Source organism: Ambystoma mexicanum, chromosome 5q (genome assembly GCF_040938575.1).
Source record: "Ambystoma mexicanum isolate Mex_15411 chromosome 5q, UKY_AmexF1_1, whole genome shotgun sequence".
Classification (NCBI taxonomy): domain Eukaryota; kingdom Metazoa; phylum Chordata; class Amphibia; order Caudata; family Ambystomatidae; genus Ambystoma; species Ambystoma mexicanum.
The window spans coordinates 352,725,989-352,749,486 of NC_090933.1; the positions used below are offsets into that span (position 1 = coordinate 352,725,989).

Here is a 23,498-nt window from a genome sequence, read left to right on the forward strand (position 1 = left end):
CCAGAAGTCAGAGGTCCAGCCCTCTCAAGCACCAGCGTATGTATAACCAATCTTACATCAAGTCAAGAATTTGTTAAGCCTGGGCATGACAACTACATATGCATATGTCTCCCCTCTTCGCCACAATCTCTGTAGCATGTCCCTCATTTCACAGTCTTTTTATTTTTATTCTATCCCTGGCGAAGGGGGTTAGTACTATCTAAACAGGCGTTTGTATTGTGAGTCCAATTCCAACACTTGGACGCTGTTAGATTGTTCCCCCAGTCGTCCTATCGCATTACAACCAATCATGTCCCTCTAACATGCTTCCTATGTCCCTCACCTAGGCCAGCATAAATTGCTCTTTCTTACTGGACCTCGGGGTGGTCAGCACTCTATAAATGACTGACGCACAACCTTTTGCAGAGGTCACCCGCTTCACTAATGGTTCCATACTTGTAGGTCTTTCGGCACCTGCCTTATTCCTCGGGTGCAAGAGCGAGTGCCATAACTGGAGATAGCTCATGCTGTCCGTCTCATGGAGGCCAAACTCAGCCTTGCATTGTTCAAAGCTTTTAATAATGCCATTAGAAAATAAGTCCCCCATTTTATTTCAGCCTGCTGACCTCCAATTTAAGAGGCCTTATGTGCCTGGGGGAATTTTTCGGAAATTAGGTGAATCTGGGAAGTTTTCACTTCTTTCTATAGTTTGATTTTAAGGTTTGTACAGCAAACATGGGTGCCCCCAGATGGTTCCATGTCTTTATAACGACAACACAAATAACGAAAACATTTTAGTGAAATAAAAATAACGAAAACGTTTCAAACTTTGTACACTCTTTTTTTTTTTTTAATTGGGGAGCCCCTCAAGCCTCTGTTTCCGTGGCTTTTTTACCCCTCCTCCCAAGGGCCCCCCATCCGTTTTAAGTCCTTACCTCACACCCCTTATATACTTTTACTGAAACATTTAACTGAAAAAATGTCTTTATTGTAATTTCGTTATAAACACTGTACACCCCTCCAGATATGACCCTACTACTGCCTGCACTATACAATACAGGTTTTCAGACTCTCGCTGCATCCACTCCCCTAGCACCCTCCACTGTAAGACTTTATAGTATAGTTCATTATCTAGATATGCCATTGCAGCTTTCACCCTGGGTTTGAGATTAACCCATCTGTGATTCCTAGATGTATGTTCCTGCCATAGGAAGCAAATGATCATATTTGGAGTTTCACAAGGTCTGATTTGGCAATCGGAATTGAAAGAGCCTGGAGTTCATTCTTACTATAGTAATTCCATCTTTGTAGATTCTGCTGGATATTTCCAATAAAACGAGGTAAGTTTTCTCTATATAGTTAGGTTATCTTGGTTGTGAGGAACACCAAAGGTATTTGCGGTGTCCTTTAGCCCAGTGGAAGGGGACCTTTCATTTAATATCTGTAACATCTATGCCTGCCAATGTCAGATTGCAAATGTCTGACTTCAAGGTGTTAACTCTAAACCAGAGACAGTAAAACAATTCTTTCACACAGGCTCCAAAGAAGTCTTTGGATTTTCGACCATGTATATGATGTCATTGGCAAACAAGCAGATTTTATGCAGTTAACCCCCCCCCCGACCCCCAACAGATACTCTGTATCCCTAAATTCTCCCTGAGATAGGTCGAAAAGGGTTCTATCACTAACGCAACAAGGAGGGGTATAGGGGGCAATTGCTTTGTTCCTCTCTTGAGAGGATATTTATTGCAGAGGTTCCCATGAACACCCAGTCTAGCCTTTAGATCGACCCAATTAGTACATATCATGTTGCTCATATGTGGCCTAAACCCAAATCTATCCCGGACTCAACTGAGGTATTTGCAGTCAACGTGATCAAATGCATTCTTGGTGTCAAGCGCAAGAAGGCCTGATTTGATCTGTGAGCCTTAGCAATGTGAATGACACGCAGATTAGCGAACATGCTTCTGTTAGAAATGAAGACTGCCTGGTCAGTATCTACCAAATGAGGGAGACCAGCCTCTGTGTGGCTAGCTAAGCATTTTGTAAACCGCTTGGTGTCCGGATTAAGGAAAGCAGTAGGCCTATAAGAGGCACAAAGGTGTATCTCTTTGCCCTCCTTTTGGTATTAGTGTGATCAGCAATTCCTCCATAGAATCCATGATTCCACCAGTGCTTCTGAAATGATTAAATTACTTTGTAAAATGCGGGGCTAGTTGGTGGGTGGATACCTTATAGAAGGAGGCAGAGAAGCCACCAGGGGCCAGGTTTTTGCCATTCTTTTAATCCCACCTTTGCTTTAAGGAACCCTTAGTGGGTGATCGGGTGATCCACCATCGCTCGCTACATTTGTGTTTTTTTTCAAAGAGGAGCCTCCTCCACATAACACACATGAGACCCACAAGAGCAGGCTTCCTAATAGTATACAGATGTAAAGTACTTTTCAAATGACTCCATTGTTTCCCTCTTTGAGCCCAACAGTGACTCGTCCAACTTTTTTATAAACGGTATGCGTCTTTGGCGGCAAGCAGTGACCTACATTCATCCCATAAAGGAAGAATGACTGATGAGGCATCGTGTGATACCAAAAATAAGTCTATCCTGGGGTAGGTGCCATGGGCATTAGAATAACAAGAGTAATCCCTTTTTTTCTGGATGCAAATTTCACCATTTATCCAATAAATTTGTTCTCTAAAGTTTGTTTTAATTTGGCGACCGAAATCCCTTCTGCCCTAGGAATGACCGAAGGGTGGATGCAGTACCATGTTAATGTTGTCTGCTGCAAGAAGCACACCCTAACATTTTGTACAAGTTAATACAAACACTGAGAAAGAAAGGATTTGTGTTCTCGGTTAGGGGCATACATTGACATAAGGGTCTTAGTACGTCTCGCCAAACTTTCCTGCAACCATGACAAATCTACCTTTTAGGATCACAGGCAGTCTCCTCCACCTGGAGGGGGAAGTTCCTATGTAGGAGAATGGTTACAGTAAACCATTTTCAGGCAATGGCTGCATGTAATTGTACAGGATAAGCCTTTAAGTTTAAACTGTGAATATCTCTAGGATGGTGATGGATCTCCTGCAACAAAATGACCATGGGGATATCCCTCCCTAACCAACGCCCTCTTATGATATATGCAAGAGGGAGGTTGCTTATATAATATAACATTCAGGGCAGCTATTTCAACCCCTAACTTCATTGATCGCTTTAGTCAGGTCTGCTCTCGGATGCCTCACCTTTCTTTCATGAAGATTTTGAGATCTCCCTTTAGCGCAGATATGTCCCACGTTGGAGGTGCATCAGTGTGCTGCACTGCCTAGACTGCCCCATTTTGCAGTTCTCAGACTCCGATGAGGCGGCATCCTTTATTTCCGTAGCGGTAGCTTTCCGCATTCATTGAAGTTCAATCGGAGATTGTGTTATTTCCCGGTCTTATGTTTCGTCATAGATAGTAGGACCTGCGTCCCGCACTTCTCACAGATAGTGAGGGTTGCATTTCGTATGGTGTTAGATCTTCACTACTTTCGTTTTCATAATTTTCATTTCATGAGCAAACTCTGTGCATAGTTACTGTGAAGTTGATCATGCTACTTGCTAACACAATATTAGAAAAATCTAATTGCCTCCAAACGCAGGATTAGAAAGCAAACAGCTGAGTACAATTTTTACAAGCAAGCAATATCTTCTGTAGGATTGGCTGGCACTACATTAATGTGCCTGAGCAGGTAACGTGTGGGCTCAGTATGCCTGTTAGTGACTATGTAGTTATGGTTGAAAGGGAACCGATTTGTTAAACCAGCATTTCCAGTTGCTTATAATTTTTGCTAGGCATCTCCAGAACGTTGTATAATTCACAACCGACCTCTCCCTTCCTGAGCATTTATGTACATATTGTGTTTTGAAGAGTGGCTTAGCCTCGTTCACTGTCTGCAGGCTTTGTATTGTTCTTCATTGGTTTCAGATTTACAGCAGACCTCGTTTTACAAAAAATCAAATATTGTTCCCAACCGGTTTATATTCTGCCTATTTTCCAAAGGATGTCCTCCATTTCATTTCGCAATCTGCTTTCAAGCCCATAAAGCGGAAGTGACATTAGAGGACCAAAGTACCTTGGGGTTCAGAGTGTAGGGAAGATGTTCCAGTGTTCTTACAATGACGCATTCGGTTGATTCTGATGTTATTGGTGGTTTTTGTTCCTATGTGACGCTGAGCAATCAATAAGTCGATAATTCAGTGGCCACACAATATTTCAAGACCAACTGTATGTTAAAATATCTTGCTTTGTTTATGCAACTTTTTGCAATTTTTTTTTTAAACAATATAAATGTTACAGAAAGTGTTATAGCCTTGTTTTGACTTGACGTGTGAGATGGAAACTCTGATACAGCACTACAAATAGAGCTCAGATTAAAAGTGTGCTTCTGTGTTTGACAAACTTCTTTATATGTAATTTGTTATGCACCACGTGCAAACGATCCATTCATAACGTAGAAACCCGGAATCTTAGGGTTTGACCCCAGTGCCCCCTCTACACGATAACACTTTTTGTATTTATTTTATTTATAGCATTTGAAAGGTACACTCTATGAACTAATGTCTCAATGGCAGTAGGACAAGAAGGTAAACTAACGTCTCAAGCTAAGAGAAAAAAGGGCAGTGCAGTGATTCTTGCAAAAGAGGAGGGAGGCGGAGCATGGCATGCTATGGTAAAGTTAACCAACATAGTGTCAATGTATGATGCATGGCACTTTCAAAGTACGTAGTGTGACTTTTCTGCCAATATTCCATGCAAGGCTCTTAATGTGTGTTGGGGTTACAGGCCCCACCACCTGCTACATGAAGTAGGGCCCGGGGTGGCACGGGGATGGGATCGCATGCTCCTTTCAAACGACTGGTGCAAGGGCACGCCACATACCTTATGCTGTTGCTACTACCCCTTTAGGAACTTTCAGCCAGAGTATTGTGATGACATTTCTGGAGTCTGTAACCCGGGAGCTGTGGTGTCTGACCCATTGTGAAAACATGCAGAGGGTTGCCTGGGTAACATTAGTCGAGACCCACTACACAGAGAAGTAGCAGTGGACCACAAAGGAGACGCAGGTTCTGCCGGCTCCCCTCACTTAGCTCAGTGTGTGCAGGTCCGGCACAGATGCACAAGTCTTGCTCATTCAGGATGTTGGACCATCCGTTTAGACCTCAGTCTGCATTTGGAGGAAGCAGGTACATTTAAATCCAATATAGCTGTGCGCGAGAATTCCTGGACGTCCAGCCAGTTCCTGAACGGGGAAAATGCCCGGCCCACTGGGTAGGAAGCTGTAGGCGCCCACATAGGGAGAATAGTTAGATGGGAGTTCGGAGTAGCGGTGCAATGTGTGGAGGAGAAAAAGTTGGAGTTGTGGGGTGGGGGAGGGAAGTGCAAGGGGTTGGAGGAGGATAAGTAGGGGTAAAATGTAAAACCCCCAAAACAGAGGAAGGTGGAGAAGTTGGAAGGAGGAAGTAGAGCTAGCTGGAGGAGAGATGAAACACAGAGTAAGAGAACACAAGGGTATTTGTTATCGAGAGATGTGGGAGAAGGAACATGCACGTGATGGATCATCAGAGAAAAGATGACACTGAGCTCGAGGTTCGAGATGAGGTCTAGCCACAGGTGTGAGTGAGTGCTGACTCAGAGGAGTAGGACAGGCAACCCTTCTGGCCTACCTCGGCTCTTGAAAGATTAAGCTAGAGCTGCAACAAGAGATGCTATCCACCCACTGGCCTTATGGGGGTATAGCCATGGACCCACCTAGACACCATTCGATGGAGCATCTCTGTACAAGAGGCTCAGTCATATTGGGGAAAGTCCCAGAGAGACTTTTGGAGACCTCTGAACTAAGAATTCTTTGCCATGTGGACACATCTTAATTTGCCTAACATTGTAACTAGTCCCAAGTAAACCTTTTGAAACCGATCCCTAAGTTACGCTCTTTGTGGAGTCCACGTGGCTGCATGAAACCTATCTTTATGTGATCTCATTAAAGTATGAAATTTGGAATTCCAAGATGGGCGCCGGCAGCGAGTAGACGCGCCTACGGCAGCTCCTCTTACCCGGGCCGAAATCGGTGTAGGCTCCACCACCCCCTCATCGGGCCCCGGGCTGCAGCCTTGATCAGCGGAACAGCGGTGCCGTGTTGATTTGGACTCCCCCGGGAGGTTGGCACGGGGCCATAGTCCCGAGCAAGAAGGAATCCCCCCACCCCATTCCGCGGAAGGAGTTTCAGGGCGAAGTAAAGTTCCTGGGGTGCTCTTTGCAGCGGCGAGAGTCCCACTTACGGGAAGGGCCGCAACTTGGCCCCATACAAATGTTTACCATGTATAGGAGGAAATCGGGGAAAGAAATACCAGTCATTCCTCAAGAGAGGCTCGGGGAACACTCTCGACACTCTGGCCCGTGATGGAAAGCAAGGACACCGATAAAACAGGCAGCGGCCACCCAGAGGAGTGTAGGAGCCCAGAGGCGGAATGGAAGGGGCACGGATGACAAGGGAAGGTCTTAAGGGGGAAGTGCGAGCCCTGAGGGAGTCCCTGGCCCAAACCTTTCAGGATCAGTTTCAACTTGTGAGGTCCGACCTCAATGTAGCACTAGGTGAAATTCGGCATGAAGTGGCTCAACTACGGGAAAGGACTGATCTGCTGGAAAGGGACCTCCAGGAGAACCAGAGGGACACCACAGCTAACAGTGAAGCCATAGATCGGCTGGACACGGCGACAAGGAACATGAAGGTGATGCTCGAGGACTTGGAAAATAGGTCCCGGAGGATCAACATTCGGATCAAGGCACTTCCAGCATCAGTGAAGGATTGATTCTTAAAGGAGGAATGGCAGCACATATTTGCGGAACTCTTGAGCGATGGAGACCCGAGCGCGATTTAATTGGATAGGGCCCACAGAGTCGGCCGAGCCCTGGGGGGTCCAAACGCCATACCCCGGGAAGTGGTGGTTGCCTTCGCTAGATATGAGTAGAAACAAGCACTGTTGCGAGCGGCCAGACAAAGTGAACCTGTCCTTTACAAAGGGCAGGACATTTTGTTGTTTCAGGATTTAGCTGCGAGCACACTCCTGAAAAGAAGGGTTATGGGTCCAGTTTTGAAGGAGTTGTCCAAAAGGGGGACAAAATACAGGTGGTCCTTCCCTTTTGGCTTAATTTTCGAGTGGGAGGGGATCCAGAAACGGGCGACCACGTTCCAGGAGGCGGCCAGCATTATTGGTTTGGAATTGGGGTATGAGGGGGGGACGTGTGGGGGTCCCAGTATCTTGCGGGGGCCAGGGGGAGAGGAGTAGACCCTGGAGTGGGCCACTTTGGGGGAGCGGGACAAGGGGAAGGGTGTGCTGCGGGGCCCTACGGGGGGGCGCCAAAGGCACAGAGCCCCGTTGGCAGGGGAGGTCGGAATGCGGAGGGGGATGGGTGACCCACCTGGGTAGCACCTTGGAAATGTCTGGGGGTGGTGGATTCATGGGCTGTGTGTTGAACCTTGGGGGCGTGGGGGGAATTAAAACATGTTGGAACAAGTAAGGATGGATCTGTCTGGGGAGAGGGGGGAGGAGGATGGGGGTTTGGGGGTGGGTGTGGTCAAGCCCAAAGTTGAGGGTTCTGGGTGGGGGGGCAAAGGTGGGGGGGAAGGCAGGGGGAAGGGGTCCTAGCGCTCAATCGCGGCTTGATGCGAAGGAGGAGTAGTAAGGAGGGGGCCAAGGAGGGGGATGGAAGGGCTGCGCGCAGGAGCAGGTTATTTTACCATTTTGTTTTCAAGTGGCTAACTCGTAACGTGAGAGGTTTAAACTCTCCCCTCAAGCGGGCTAAACTAGAACAATTCACCCGTACACACACACCGGATGTCTTAGCCCTGCAGGAAACACATTTACTGTGGAAAGACCAGGGCTGCCTGCGATTGAAGGGTTTTCCACAGATTCTCTTTGCATCAGGTCCCACAAAGAGAGGGAGGTGGCATTGGCATTTGGGAGAAGTATGGACTTTAGGATCAAAGATATCCTGAGGGATAAAAATGGGCGGTTCATCTTGGTAAAGGGGGAACACATGGGCGCCACTTACACTATATCCTCGGTTACGGCCCAAACGAGGGGCAGGACAAGTTCGCGAGGGAGATATTGGGCATGCTGGAGGGGTTCGCGGGGGGGGGGGGCAAGTCATCTTAATGGGCGACCTCAATATAGCCTGGGTTGGCTGGATCAGACACAACATGCAGGCGGAGGGGGGGGCGTTGGCCTCCCCACAATTGAAGGAGCGGTTCAGGGAGGCAGGTCTGAGGGACGTGTGGCGGGTGTTGAGAGAGGAGGAAGAAGGCTACACATATCTTTCGGATGTGCACCGAACCCAATCTCAAATTGATTATATCTGGGTTTCGGCGAGTCTGGTGGGAGGGGTAGAGCGGGTGGAAACTGGCCCCATGGGGTTTGCCGATCATAGGGTTGTGCAGATGAAAATGCAGTTGGGAAGGCGGAAGCCAGGGGTTTGGAGTTGGCACTTTCCTGGGGACCTCTTGAGGGACCAGGCGATCAGGGAAGAGATTGGTAATAACATTAAAGCATACTTCGAAGGAAATAACAGCACAGACACGAGTCTCAGCCTAAGGTGGGATGCGTTTAAGGCTACTCTGAGAGGGGAGCTAATTGCCCTGAAGGCAGAGAGTAAAAAACAACTGAGGCTGCTGGAGACCAAGCTGGAAGGGGAGGTGGAGGTGGGAGGGGCGAGACTGAAGGGGGACCCCTCAAGGAAAACGTATAGGGAGTATAGGTTGGCATAGGGGCAATTGAGGATCCTGAGGACCAAAAAGGCAGAGGGAGCACTGTTGAAAGTCAGGCAGAAGTTCTACGCAAAGGCCAATAAGGCGGATTCGCCATTAGCGCGCCTACTGAGGGGCAGCAGGGAACAAAACACGATTTCCGCCTTGAAGGATGAAAGAGGGGAAAGACTTACCCGAACGGAAGAGATCAGGGAGCGACTAGCCAGGTTTTATGAGGCTCTGTACACATCTCGAGGCCCAGCCACTCATAGTCAGAAGGAATTCTTGGATGCTCTGACCCTTCCGCGCCTCTCTAAGGCAATTGGGGAAGATCTGGGACAGGCCATCACGAGGACGAGATGCGGGCTGTCATTACGTCGCTTCCCAGCAATAAGGCCCCGGGCCCTGACTGTTTCCTTCTATAAAACCTATTCCGCCATAATGACCCCACATCTTGCACAACTTTATAATTAATTTGGCTCCTCGGTTGCTTTACTCCCTCAATGGAGGAGGCCAAAATGACACTCATACATAAGGCAGGCAAGGACCCGGAGGAGAGTACCTCCTAAAGACCAATTGATCTTATAAATTCCTACGCAAAAATGTATACCAAGATCCTGGCAAGGCGTTTGGAATCGCATCTTCCCGAGCTGATCCATCAAGATCAGACGGGGTTCATACAGGGATGATAGACGGCCGACAGCATTAGGCGAGTGGTTCACCTGGTTGAGAAAAAGCAGACGACCCCCACCCTGGCGATTCTTTTGGCATTCGATGCCGAGAAGGCGTTCGACCGGGTGGAGTGGTCCTTCTTGTTTCTGGTCATGGAACGGATGAGGTTAGGCACTGGATTTATCAGAACGGTGCAGGCGAATTATAGAGCTCTCACATCACGTTTACTTGTGAACGGCGCAATGTCTCGACCCATCAAGCTCGGACGCGGTACTAAGCAGGGGTGCCCCCTCTCCCTGCTTCTGTACGCTCTGTACCTGGAGCCCCTACCGGAGGCGATATGGGAGGCAGAGAACATCCAGGGAATCCCCTTTGGGGGGAGCCAGCATAAGGTGGCGGCATTCGCTTATGACATGCTACTCACTCTGACGAGCCCAGGGGAGTCCATACAGGCGTGCATGGCACTATTGTCCAAATTTGGGGACATTTCGTTTTTGCAGGTGAATTTGCAAAAGTCTGAAATAATTAATCTTTCGCTGCAGGGCGATGAGGCAAAGGCCTTGAGAGCAGCCTCCCCATTCAAGTGGAGTCCGGATGGGATACGTTACCTGGGGGGGGGTAAGGGTCACCCCTCAGTTGTCGGGATGGTACCGGGCGAACTACACTCCTACGCTAACGTCGATTTTAAAAAAGATCTCAGAAAGTGGAGCTCCCTAAAGATATCATGGTTGGGAAGAGGTGCGGTACTCAAGATGGTAGTCCTTCCACGGTTGCTTTATTTATTTCAGGCTGTTCCGTTACCTGTCCCGTTGTCCTTCTTCAAGGATTTAGACATGGCAGTTAAAGAATTAATCTGGGAGTGCAGGGCGCCGCGCTTGGCGAAACTGCTATTGGTAGCTTCTAGGGGAGCACGGGGCCTTGCTTTACCGAACTTTGAAAGCTACTACGAGGCCGCACAGTTTAGGGTAATTCAGGAGTGGTTTTCTGCGGAATATAACAAACAGTGGGTTAAGATGGACAGAGCGGTAGCTCGGCACCACCTGGGAGAGGTACAAAGGCTCCCGCGCAGGTTGAGACCGGCTCATCTCTATATGAGTAACATAACAAAGGGGCTGGTGGAAATCTGGGACAGAGCAGTGGAGAAACCGGGGATCGCTACCTTTCCGTCGCCGTTTACTCCCATTTTTAATAATGGAGATTTCACCCCAGGGTTGGAAAAAGGGGCATTCCTGAAGTGGGAAAGCGGGGGGGGTGTAGGGACATTAGAGACTTATTTCAAGGATAGAATGTGAAATCCTTTGAAGAATGCAAACAGGAGCTCGGAGTGGGCGAGGGGGAACGACTCAGGTATTTCCAGCTCAGACATTGGGTGATGTCCAAGGACATCCGAAGGTGGCATCTCGCGATCTGACTCAGTTTGAAAGATACCTCCTGACACATGAGAGGTCCAAGGGGCTGATTTCGGATTTGTATAAGCTTCTGGAGAGTGCAGGCCCGTTTAAGAAGTGACCATATATGTCCAGGTGGAGGGGCTTCTAGGGGCGGGAATGGAACGGGAGGACTGGGAGAAGCTCTGGAAACTGATTCTGAAAGTGGCTAGTGCAGCCCAACTTCAAGAGGCCTGTTATAAGTATCTATTTGGCTGGCATTATACTCTGGCTCGTCTCAAGGCAATGTTCCCAACAACACCCGAGACATGTTGGAGAGGATGTGGCGGGGATGGCACAGAGGCCCACATTTGGTGGAATTGCCCTAACATTAGACCTTTATGGAGGGGTATCTCTCAAGCGCTAAACCAGGCTTTTGGGGAAGGCACGAGTCGGGACCCACGCAAGTTCCTGGTGGGAAAAAGGGGGGAGCTCGGGGAGGGAAGGCGGGGTTGGGGGAGCACTATGAGGCAAAAGTAGTCTTCATATTAGCAGCAATGGCTCTCATCGCCCAAAGGTGGAAGAGCCCCAGGATCCCAACGGAACAGGACTGGTTGAGGAAACTGTGGGAGATTGTTTCGTTGGAGTGGGCTACGTTTGCTGTTAATTGCAATCTGAGTAACTTTGCGGCGGAATGGGAGAGACCCTGGACTACTTAAAGGGAGAATTCCGGGAGCAATGGCGATCCCACAGACAAACTCTTGGACCTGCATACTTAATCGCCAGATGGCTAAGGGGAGGGGGGGTCACGGGCGCTAGGGCACGGTGGGGGGAAGGGAGGGAGGGAGAGGGGGCAGTTGTGGGATTCGTTGTGTTTCTTGTTATTAAAATAATAAAGAAGTTTAAAAAAAATATGAAATGTGGATAGAGGGGTTTATCTGAGAGCAAGCTACATAATATTGTATATGTTGTGTTTGAAATTTTATTTCTTCTTCCACAGATTTGCGCATCACATCTTACAACACCAGCCGAGGCCCCAAACCACTACCAGGCTGTATGCCGAGCACTGTTTGCAGAGACCATGGAGCTGCATATGTTTCTGTCCCGGATACGAAGTGCCAAACAGGTATGTAACAGGTACTACTCCTCTGCTCAGCACCACCAAAGTTGGATTGTGGTCATTGCACATAGGAGCCGTAGTCCCAAATGTTTGAAGTGCATGTGTGTGCAACTCCTTACTGTTATTGTAATTATGGTATTTATTGACCGTGGACCTAGCCTCAGGAAGCAACAGAGCGCTTTACAAGTCATAGGGGGAAGTACACCGGGGGGAAGCAGCGATACACCTGAGCTGGGAGCTAACACCGGAGATGGGGAGGGTGGTCCATTTGGCCACAAGATATCTGCAAGCATCCATGGGGAGGAAATGGGGGGGAGCAGATCATCCTGTCTCAGGTGTGTTGGGGAACAATGTGTGTGTGGACCTAGGTGTTAGGATCTCGGATTAACGATTTTAGAAATGGCCACTTTCATTAAAGTGGATCTCAGTGTAGGTTGGGTTAACTTACTTGATTAATGGATTCTTTAATTATTTTGAAGGACTATTTGTAAGCATCTTCAAAACATTTTCTATGCATGATTATTATGACCTTGTACATATTAAATGAATTGCTGGGGAGGCAGAGTTTGAAGACGAAGGCCAAATATATTTTGCCACCACTTCAGTGTGGTAAGAAGATGCTTGCGAGAGTAATGTGGTACCTCTCTCCTCTGCCACTTGCAGTTTTGACAGCCACTTGGTATCGGTTTTTAGAACCATTAATGACTGAAGTGCTACAATAAACTGTGCAACTGTTGGCATTCAAGCTTGATTAATCAAGTTACACAAAATATTTTGTATGCGTTTGACTAACATCTCGGGATTTGTACCATATTGAACTTTATTGGTGAGATATTGCTTAAAGGGTACATGCAGTTTTTACGAAAATAAACTGTTCTCGACTGTTGATGTTTTATCTTCAGCCTCTTGACCAGCGAAATAAACCTTCCCTCAAATAATGTCCCTACTATGTTTTTCATCCATTCTTTTAATTCCTTTCAAGTGCCCTGCTAAGAGGAATTGCACAAGAGGAGGGGAGGTTGCACAGTTTGCAGATCCCTTAAACATGTGTTGGTTACTGGCATGTGAATGTGTTCCCATACCTGTGGCAGCTTTCTCTGCAATTGCCAGTGCAGTTTTGCAGAGCGAGCTGTCAAAAGGGGCACCAGCCAACTTGCTTTGCATACCACTGCAGTATCTGCTGATGTCACTTGTACAGTCAATTGTACCCCACTGCGCAACCGCATTACTGCAGGAAGATTTTTAGTGGATTTTTCAGTTGTCGCAGGGAAGTATCTTGCAGTCCACCTGGCAGCCAACCATTGTTAAATGTTTTTAAATGGTAGACGCTGGAATCCCATGACCGAGAGCTTCTTTTTGTGTCCCGCTGTTAAGAAATCACTTCTCTTGTGCACAAAGCTGGTGATTTTCGTAACTCATAAATAACTTGAAAAATAAGACTTTTGTGACTTGGTTATTGGTTGCTGGAAAGGGCACGGCAAATGTAGCAGAACGTTACGTGAAATTTGAAGGTAGAGAGGAGCTGGGAGCTATTGAACTCCTACTGTAGCTTATAAGAGCCTGGTTAGCTTGACGCCAACAGCTACAAGGAGCTACTTTAGGCTCCCCAGGTCAACTGATGCCAAACAAACACGCCTATCTGAATTTCACTATGTGAATTTGGGACAATCTATAACAATTAGGGCACAATTATACAACACATAAAGCATAAGGGGTCATAAATAATGGACCAAGTGAGAAGTTTGCATCTTATGTGGAAGTTACATTTGTGGAACACTATATACTAGCTCCTGGTCACTGGTTAATGCTGGATACCCAGGAGCGGCTTTTAGCTCCAGCTTATCCAATCGTAATGTCGATCCCTGCCTAAGCCATGAGACATCACAGTCAACAGCAGTTAATGGTGCGATCCCATCGCTGGGTGCTTTACATTGATATCCAAGTGATAAATGTACACATAAACCAGGTAGAGGTGGGGGAGGAGAGAGGATACACATTGCAATGCAATTATAGAGATTTGGGCGAGGGTTGAGGATTAAGGGGGAAGGATGATGCCATGGTACATGTGAGGGGCTCCTTCTGCAGTGAGCTGGTGCTTTCTGAGAGCAGTTTGAAGGCCTAAACAGTAGCTCTGTTCTTGATGCCACAAGGTAGTGAGGATAAAGGAACAGACTCAGGAGTGAGTACAGAGTGGAGGAAGAAAGAGCGTTTGAGGAGTGCTTGGAATCACAGGTGGGGGGGAGTAGCTGGAGTTAGAAATGACTAGATCAGGAAATGAGATAGCCATTGAATGGCTTTGACAACCAGAAGCTGGAAGTTGAAGAGTGAGCAGTGATGTGTGCAAAGCCATCCTACATTGAGGCGATGGGCAGTAGTGGGAGAGAGGAAGCAATATTGCCCCCTCAGGGTGGGCCGACCCTGTCGGTAACGGCCAGTCTGCTGAGGGCCTTGGTGGTGCCAAAAGGAACAGGCTGAGCCCGAGTTCGAGGGTAATATCTCCATTAACAGTGGCAATAGAAGCACACAGGTGCAAATAGTGGAAAAAGGAAAAAAATAAATCAAGCATACCTTTCCTCCTGCAACACCGCCTTTCACAGATGGAGCATGTTTTCTGTGTTTTTTACGTGACGTGACATAACGTGGAAGCGGACTCCATCTGGCAGAAGAGTTGTGGGTGGCATCATAGGAGAAATGAATCTGTTTTCTTTTGACTTTTTTTATTTTAACCCGTGTTGCTGACTCACAGGTCCTGCAAGCGATGCTGGTGGCAATGGCATGGCTATCCAGCTCTCGGCCGCTTGACACAGCTGGCTTGTACCTCTGAATGCAGCCCACGTTCTGAGCGGCCTGATTCGCTACAGCCATCGCCCAGTTGAAAAATTCAATTTTTATTAAGGGGCAAAGGAATGGAAGGGGGTGGCAAGTCTCAAAAGGGAGCTTCACATCTCTTGAGGATGAGCATCCAAATCTAAAATTTGGTTGGAGTCAAAGGTAAGATGGATCTGGATCTTGTGGCTCATGAAGAGGTTGATCTGAGTGGCATTGGAGGTAATCAACCGGTTAAGTTAAAAATCGTTGTCAAAAAGTACCGCAACTTTGCGCGATCAGGGCTTATAAGGGTGAGTGGGAGGGGCAGTGAGACATTGGCGGCTAGGAGCGATGAGAAAAGGTCACAGAGATGGGGCCCAGTGGCAGATGGCAGTGAAACAGCTGGAGACGTGAATAGAAGGTTTGAGTGTAAAGAAGGGCAATAACAACTTTAAATGAGCAGCCACATGCCTCTGCAGGAAGTCCCACCCCATACTACCTATATGCTGGTAGCCAGAAATTGTGCCATGTTTGATACCAGCAGTTGTGACCATTCCGCAGCGAACATTCGAGAAAAGTGACCCATTGAGAAAGCCGTATCAAATATGTTCCCGAAGAGAAGACAATCTCATGGAGGAAATCCCTGAAGGAATATGAAAGGAGCAAGAAAAGGAGCTGGTGACGTCACAAGAAATGAGCGTGATGCACAAAGAAGACTGGCTGAAGAAGAGAGTGTATGGACCTTATAGAAACTGATGATGAAATTAAGACTCAAGTAAACTTTCATATGCGAAACAAAGGCTGCATGTGTGAAGAGCACTACAGAAAATAAAAATCATTCAACAACTGTACAGATGCTGTAACGCAGGTAGACTAAGTGATCATGGAAGCTGGCTTTACGTAATGAATACACTGCAGGCGTATCCGCCATTATATAGAAGCTGGACAATCAGCGTCACAACTTTAGGAAGTTCAAACCCATGGAGAGAAGGGCCGAAAGCTGTGTCGCAGCAGAACATTTGCTGTTTTCGTGGAAAGGCCTGGAAGGGCTGTCTGGCCTGGTGTCAAGGTTAAAGCAGCCAAGACTGGTTATTTATCCTTGAAGATGGTGAACGTGAGATGCTGAATCATCCCTTTGTAAGGTGCAAGAAAAGAACACCACGAGTGCCAAGTTTTATTTATTCAATACAATTAAATGCTGCAGAATGGGCTGAAGTGTGGTCCCCTGTCATGGAAGTCATGGATGAACATGGAGTTGGGCATGCAGCTGCCAAACTATGATAGCGTGTGCTCACACACCCTTATATTCCCAGAGACGAGACTACACCGCAAGGCCAAGTTCAAAGATAAATCTTCATGGCAGAAGGCATGGGTGATGAGAAGAGACGTAGGGCTAATTGGGTGGGGAGGTAAAGTTATGTCCATCTCCTGGCACCTGGGTATGAGCTTACATGCTGCTAGTGAACCGAATATTCCAGACTGGCACGAGCATGCCAACCAATTGTAGAGGGCCGTATAACGAAGGTTCCTATAGTTTAAGAACCAATGATATACTGTGTACTTAATAATGATGAAGGTGACTTGCTCTAGGTGGGGGCATAAGTTGTCCACCTGACAGTAGATATCCATTCACAACCCAACCCCTTATAGAAAGTATACTTAGATGTTCCCCTTGAGCAAATCACAATTTCCCGTAAGTTGCTCTTATGTGCCACTTAGTATGACGTCACGTATGACGAATCTTTGCTATAAAAGTGTATTTTTTTATTAAATGCTTCCAGAATTCTTGTGCGATGTCAGATGTTTGTTTTAACTCCCTGTTTTAGACAATGATAAAACAGACAAACTTGCCTTCTTCCTGAGTTGGTTCCGTTATTTGGTGTTAGTTACTCTGCTTCCCATCCACTGCATGATGCACTACCCAAAGGACCATAGGTAATAGGTTCACAACAATTAGTGCTCTTATGTCGCGCTCCATGCTGTATTCCGCTCGCTAAAAAGTGCTGCAGCAACACGCGTTGCTATGAATGGACCAGTGCACCGACCTAGGAAGGCCGATTGGCTCAGTTGAACCGGTCTCAGATTCCAACTTGCAAAAAGCAAGGTGTCCCATATCTAAAGTGAGCTTTTTACTTGTGAGCTATCCAACCATATGGAGGCATGGAGAAGAAGATTTGAGTGTCATCTGCAAATAAGTGATAGACATACTTGTTCTCGTGCCTTGAAAGCCTTGTGTATAGGCGCGTTATAAATGCCATATCGTATCATAGACGAGACCGAAGGAAGAGGTGAGCTTTTCAAGAGAGGAGGTATAAAGTGCAAAGAGAGGAAAGCAAAGTGTTGCGCGCGCGCACACACACAGAACTGGAGGCAAAACACAAGGAATCCCCAGTCATCCTTCGCCTGAGACCTATACAATGCATCAAATAAAGTGTCCCAAATGGGATTCTCCCCCAAAACTTGCTTTTTCATGTAATGCGAGGATGACTTTTGAGAATGTATTTCATTTATTTAACCCGGAGTTTGAATACTCGGGTTGTCAAAAAGGCATTTGTGGACGTAGGCTGTTCAGTTTATCCACACCAGGCTTTCTTTCATGAGCTGCAACCCAGCCAAATCTTCATAATGGCACCCCCCACACCGACCTCTAAATCCACGTTTGTCAGCCTGAATGATGGTTTATTATCCAGACATTGAAATGCATTGATAGACCTGTATCTAGGCAGATTTATTTTGTACAGTGTTATATAATCTTGCAATTTTGTGAAAACTTTACATGATGACAGCTGTGTAGTTCTCAGCTGCCTGGATGGTTGTATGTAATTTTTTCGATTCTTATAGGTCGCCTTTCAGCCGATTGTAGGCGGCCTACAAACATCGAAAAAATTACATTCCCTCGCCCCCCATCCTCTTTCCCCGTTTGCTAAAAATTGGGGGGTTTTAGCCCCGAACCCTCCTCCCTCAGCCCCGCCGACTCCCTCCCCTCCCAAGACCCCCTCCTCCATTACACACATACAAAACACACACAAACACACACGCACACATGAACTTAACCTTTCTCCCTTGTGGTTGCTTCAGGTCCTGTTGTGCCCGTCAGGCCCTACGTCGCAAGGGGATGACAGTTCGATTTAGAAAGACTGCTTTGTGCGGTCACAGAGCAGTCTTTCTGAATAGTTTTTTTTTTTGTTTCTTTTTTTTAAAAAAGGTCGTTTGACCTAATACCACGGGGATTGACCTAATACCACGGGGATATATTCCACTGAAGGATTCTGAGGGACATCTGATTGACATTGAGAGCAAGCTTCGAATTAGGTATAATGTTACGCGGAGATATGAGGTAAAAGGCAAATACACCATGTAGTTGAAAGCTACGCATCTATACTTGTATGTTGTGTATGCCCCCCCCACGCCACCACCTGCATCCCTTTGACATCCCCTGTATTGCCCCGTGGACCAGCTTTGCAGTGAGTGTGTAGGCATGAGGGAACTATATACCGCATAAAACATACCAGCTCCCTCTCCTCTCCTCCCACAGCAACCTAAAAACAAGAAAAACAATACCTGGGAGAGAAAGTGTTGCATCCCCCTGCTGCGATGTCATAGCAGTAAATTATGGAATCAATCCTCTGCCGTGACGTCACAGCAGGGAGTATACACCACTCAGAAAGGGAAATAGTTGCTAATGGCTTCCCCACAAACAGAAGAGTTTCCTTCCAAAAGAAGCGTGGTCTGAAACTTTGAAGTTTGTGTTTCAGCATGAAAAGAGCAAACCAGCATTTCTTCCAGTAGGTTCCTTTGCTTTTGATCTGACCCCTGAAAACTAAAAAACAAACTTTTAGGTGATGCTGTGAAGCACTTCAGACTTTCTGGCAGGAAGGCCATGCATAGCTATTCAGGGGTGCTCTCTGGTAATAAGTGGTACATCCAGGACTCTGGATAAGCGGCATATTGTCACAGATCACTCCCTAAAACCAGGGCAAAACTCCCAACAAAGAGAAAGGGGGTTAACAGGCCTTCATGTGTCTGACTCGTTATGCCATATCCACTGCTCGGATGATGGGTTCAGACCAGTGCCATGAGCAGCACCTTCAATAAAGAGATGCTTTGCTGTGGTTCTGCTTGAAGCGAAAAAAGCATGCATGTATGTTGACATGAATGGCTACTGGAGCTGCAAATAATGTTGGATTACAAGAAACATGCTATTTTAAAAAGAAAATGTGTCTTAAAATATGTTTACTGGCCTAAAAGAACTCCATTTACTCTCAACTTCCCAAAACCGGTAGTAGAATACTGGGACCTCAACTTCTTATCTGGAGCCATGTGTAGCCATGTGTACATCTCTGTACATGCACTGAATTGACAGGGTCGGGTACACACCCCTCCTCCCCACACACGCCTACCACCACCTGCCATCTTCAGACATGGCCATTGGATTGCAGGTGTAAGTATAAGTAGCCAGTGTAGTGTAGGTGAGAGATCGCATGCATTTTATGCATGCTAAATTCAGCAATGGTCCCGTCATCAGAGATCAAGTTTAGTCCTGAGAAAGACCCAGTGGCTTGCTTCTGCTGCAGTTACAATGAGCAATTGCAAAGTGCGGCGTTGCAGCATCGTACAGCAGGTGTACTATGCAAGTGACCTTTAATAGCCAGGGCTGGTGATTCAACTACCGGCCTTGCCTGTATGATCAATGCTCACGGCTATCATGATTTGCAAAATTATACGGTGGTCCCAACAACGCACGGTTCCTTTTCCATAAGACTACAACTAGGGACTAATTTCCCTTGATGTTAAGTGCGACGTGGCGTGCCGTACCACAAGCACACCCGCCCTCTGCTAACCACCCATGCTAAGATCCGAACCTTCAATTATTTTGCAGATTGCTACTGTTGCGAGAGCTTACGGTGCGACAGCGCCAATTATCGAGGGCCCCAGTGACACGGCACACACTCTGGACTGCTTTGGCCATTGCACTATTTTCATGTGGTAATAGCGTGTCGGCCGCTCCCCACAGCTGCATTGCAGCTGCAGTCAAATGAAGCTATACTTGTTTTGGGGTTTCAAGCTGCAGTAGATTTAAACAGCATGTTGAAGCATGCTGACTTGGGGACCACCCATCTGCAACCTGCGGCTCTCCAGGGTTCCAAGGGCTAGGACTCCCATGATCCCTCACCATTGACTGTGGGCTAGGGGTGATGGGAGCGGCTGTCAAAATATCTGCAGAGCCAACGATTGCAGATCCCTGGGGAAGTAAGAGAAGGGGTTTATGCACCCACCTATTGCACTGCAGCAATACGGGGCTGTTTCATACTCTCACAGAGGCATCTAGGCCAAGAGCTGCTACTAGACGGCCTTGTCATGCAAATGCTATATCGTTTTGAGTTCTTTGGCTATCTCTTGTGCAACCTTGCCCTAGGTCGACTGACCTAGGACACTGCCGTCTGGGACACTGACAGACTGGGGTAGGACGCACTGCACGAAACACTTTGGAACAGGATTGCTCATGTGAACTTGTAAATGCAGGCCGAAATGTTAAATCAGACGAATGTTAGTTCGCGCAGCCACTCTAATGGGTTTAGCTTCCAGGTCATTTTCCAATTGCGCATTTCTCGTCCTTGCGTGCGGACGCAAGTGTTTTTGCGTTCTTCAAGAGGACCGTTCTCTGGCATTATATTATTCGCGCATATTGTCTGCTACCATAGTCTTGCTATCGAACATGAAAGGATTATATTAAATTCCAGAATTATTTGACGGCAAAGTCTTGTGTGTAGAACCCTTTATTGTAAAAATGAAGGCAGAACGTTCTGGAACGGTCAAGAGCTCACTGTTTACATATTGAGTTCCACGAGTCGCCATTTTCTGAATCCGATCCCTCTTTGTTCTAGTCTGGGTGTGTGTTGAATCCGATCCCTCTTTGTTCTAGTCTGGGTGTGTGTTCGGCCCTTTGCCTTCGAAAGAAGTCATCACTGGACATTTACTAGTTTTTTTCTCCATTTCTAACAGTTCTCACGCCCTTGCCTCCTAATTTCACCAGTCTCTGGATATTACTATTTGTTTCCTAAAGAATGATTTTCAGGTTATTATTAATTACAATAATAGTAACGGTATTGGGTTTTCATATCCATTGATGTCATGCACCGAGCTCAGCTGTTCTTATTCCCCAATTACTGGTACTGGTGGCTGAGCACTTGGCCCCGTGAGATATATGCCCAGATTGGGTTCCCCCATCTCACTGCAGCTATTTCACTGGCTTCGACCCTGGAACATTTTATTGCATTTGATTGCGATAGGTTTGGGGCAGAAAGAGGAACGGGAGCTAAAATAAGGGGGGTTGGGCTAAAGGGGGTTGAACAACAGGGGTGTGGGAGTTGCTACAGTGAAATGTCCCCAGTGGTTGGATGCGACCACCCAGATTACTGGAATGTAAACCACATTGAAGGCGGTTTACTGCTCGCAATTGACCTCAAGGCGATATGCAGTGCTGAACAGAACACCTAAAGAAATGTAGGAATGTGTTATAGATCACTGATTGCCTTTAGTATTTCAATGGCCAGAAGCAGAGCACATGCAGGGCAGGATTAGTTTGGCATAAGGGATACTGAAATCCTCATAACTTTACAAAATGTACAAAACTTTACAAGTCATTTTCGCTGAATTGTACTATGTTATTTTTTTCTATTGCCTTTCCATTGAGTATATCCTGAAAACCTGACTAGGTTGTATTATTTATTGGCGACAAGGGGCATTGTTCTGCCACCAGGTCTGGAACTACAGCATCAACCTTTTCGGCTCCCGACTGCCATTTTCCAAACCAGTCCAGGGCATGCATAGAAAGATACAAATTAGAGTACAACTAAAACCCAAATAGAACACCCATTTTTCTTCTTACTATCAGTCCACAGCACAGGACAGCCGCCATGAAGTAGCTGAACACCTTTCGTCACAATGCAATTGACAGGGGCGTCCTTTGTTTGCACCCGATATGGGAAACTGACCGGACCAACCAATTACACTATCGACTAACCCTTAATTTCTCCCCCTTATTCACTACACACTAACTCAAACTAGCTACCCTCTAAAAGCTTTTAGAAGGCCGCCCCCACCTTACTTCAAACAATACAACTGTACACTTTTAACACCAACAACACACCCAGCTGCGGCCACCGCATGATCACAATTCAAACATACTTTTCTTGCCTGGACACAGTCCTCCATGCTCCTATCACATCTCACCTATAACACTTTCACACACATACAGGGCTCTGGGTGCTTCCGATATGCACCTTCAACACAAAGTACTACAAGCTCCCTCTCTTAATCTCCTCATAACCAACCCCTCCCACTCTTTACTGCATTGGCCAGAGTGCCTGTAGACCATGCAAACACAGAAGTGAGCGGATCAATTCCTCATAACACATGCCATCTATTCAGTTTACCATCCCTGAACAATCTGATACTCTCTTCTTGTTTACAGTTATGATGGGGGGACAGAGTTCTGCATTAGATACTTGGCTCCACTCACTATTTCTCTACGGATGTACCTCTAGCATGGCCTGAAAGCCACATGCCATCAAGCCTCCTTTCCCTGTCTTTCATTTAACAAACAAATGCATTCTTGGAGTTGAAGTCTTGATTAGCTTCGATTGAAAACATGGCATCTGATTCTAATCATTTGTTAAAGCAAAGCCCAAGACTGAAAGATTGGTATGCCAGTGACTGGGAGTCATCTGTTTGCCCTACCCCAGAGGTCTGCAACAAGTGGCTCTCCAGATGTTTTGCAATCCGACTCCCATGCCCTCTTACCAATGTCTAGACTCGCTAGGGCTGTTAGGAGTTGCAGTCCAAAACGTCTGGAGAGCCAAGCCTGGCAGGACCCTGCCCTATACACTTCTCCATCAGAGCCTGAGCTTTGGTGGAGCTGTAATTCTCGAATACAGCACTGCACTGCTGTGCTCATTGAGGACAACATACCATTGATCTACGTGTTATTGGCTCTGTAGATGCAGTAGGCCTTCCAAATCTCCCCAGAGCAGTTTTGCTGAACCATGATGTACGAAACGTGTGTAGTGGTCTATATTGCTGCGTTCTACACAGCGACCAGAATGCAGCCAGCTGGCTCTCGGTTCTCGAGTAGCGATGCATAAAAACATTGAAAGCTTGCACTTTCCCCCCTTGAAAAATCACTTTCTGATTTAAATTATTCTGAAGATCTAGGGGCAAGCAAAGACCCAACAGAGTACACGACGCTCCTTCAAAAACTCATCTGAAATGAAAGGTAAAGATCACACATACATGTTCCCTCGTACAGGAAGGTCAGTGCCCAAATGGAAATGATGGCCGGCTTTCATTTCTCATGATCACACATCACACGATTCTGTAACATAGAAGTGTTTCACTGGGCTGAGAATGCAATTTAAATCCCATATTTGAACTTCCTCAAGCGGGTATTATATACAAAATGAATCTTAAAAAAAAAGCAAAGCCCAGAGAGTTCTGTATTGCTGCATCCTCAGCTCCTTGTCATCATGGTGTCAAAATGTCTGCATATGTTGCGTGCTCGGCATTCGCAGAGCAGATGCAGGGTATCTGGACGTTCCATCGACAATGTATTCATCGAATACATTTCCATCGACAATGTATTTATTGAATTGCTTTTCCATCGAATAGCATATTCATTGAATACATTTCAATGATTAATTTCGATGGATAATTAGGGTTAGGGGTAGGGTTAGGGTTAGGTTTAGGGTTAATCACACCCCACTACTCCCCCCA

General features: G+C 46.7%; 1 protein-coding gene across 5 annotated transcripts in view; it reads left to right on the forward strand.

The window, feature by feature from the left end:
- SPIRE1 (spire type actin nucleation factor 1) overlaps positions 1-23,498 on the forward strand; it is an 871,368-nt gene that overhangs the window by 534,962 nt on the left and 312,908 nt on the right. For all 5 annotated transcript variants that reach the window (XM_069620832.1, XM_069620833.1, XM_069620834.1 and 2 more), the window contains exon 4: positions 11,799-11,924. In XM_069620832.1, the coding sequence (XP_069476933.1) occupies positions 11,799-11,924 (126 nt within the window). The remainder of the gene's footprint in view (positions 1-11,798; positions 11,925-23,498) is intronic.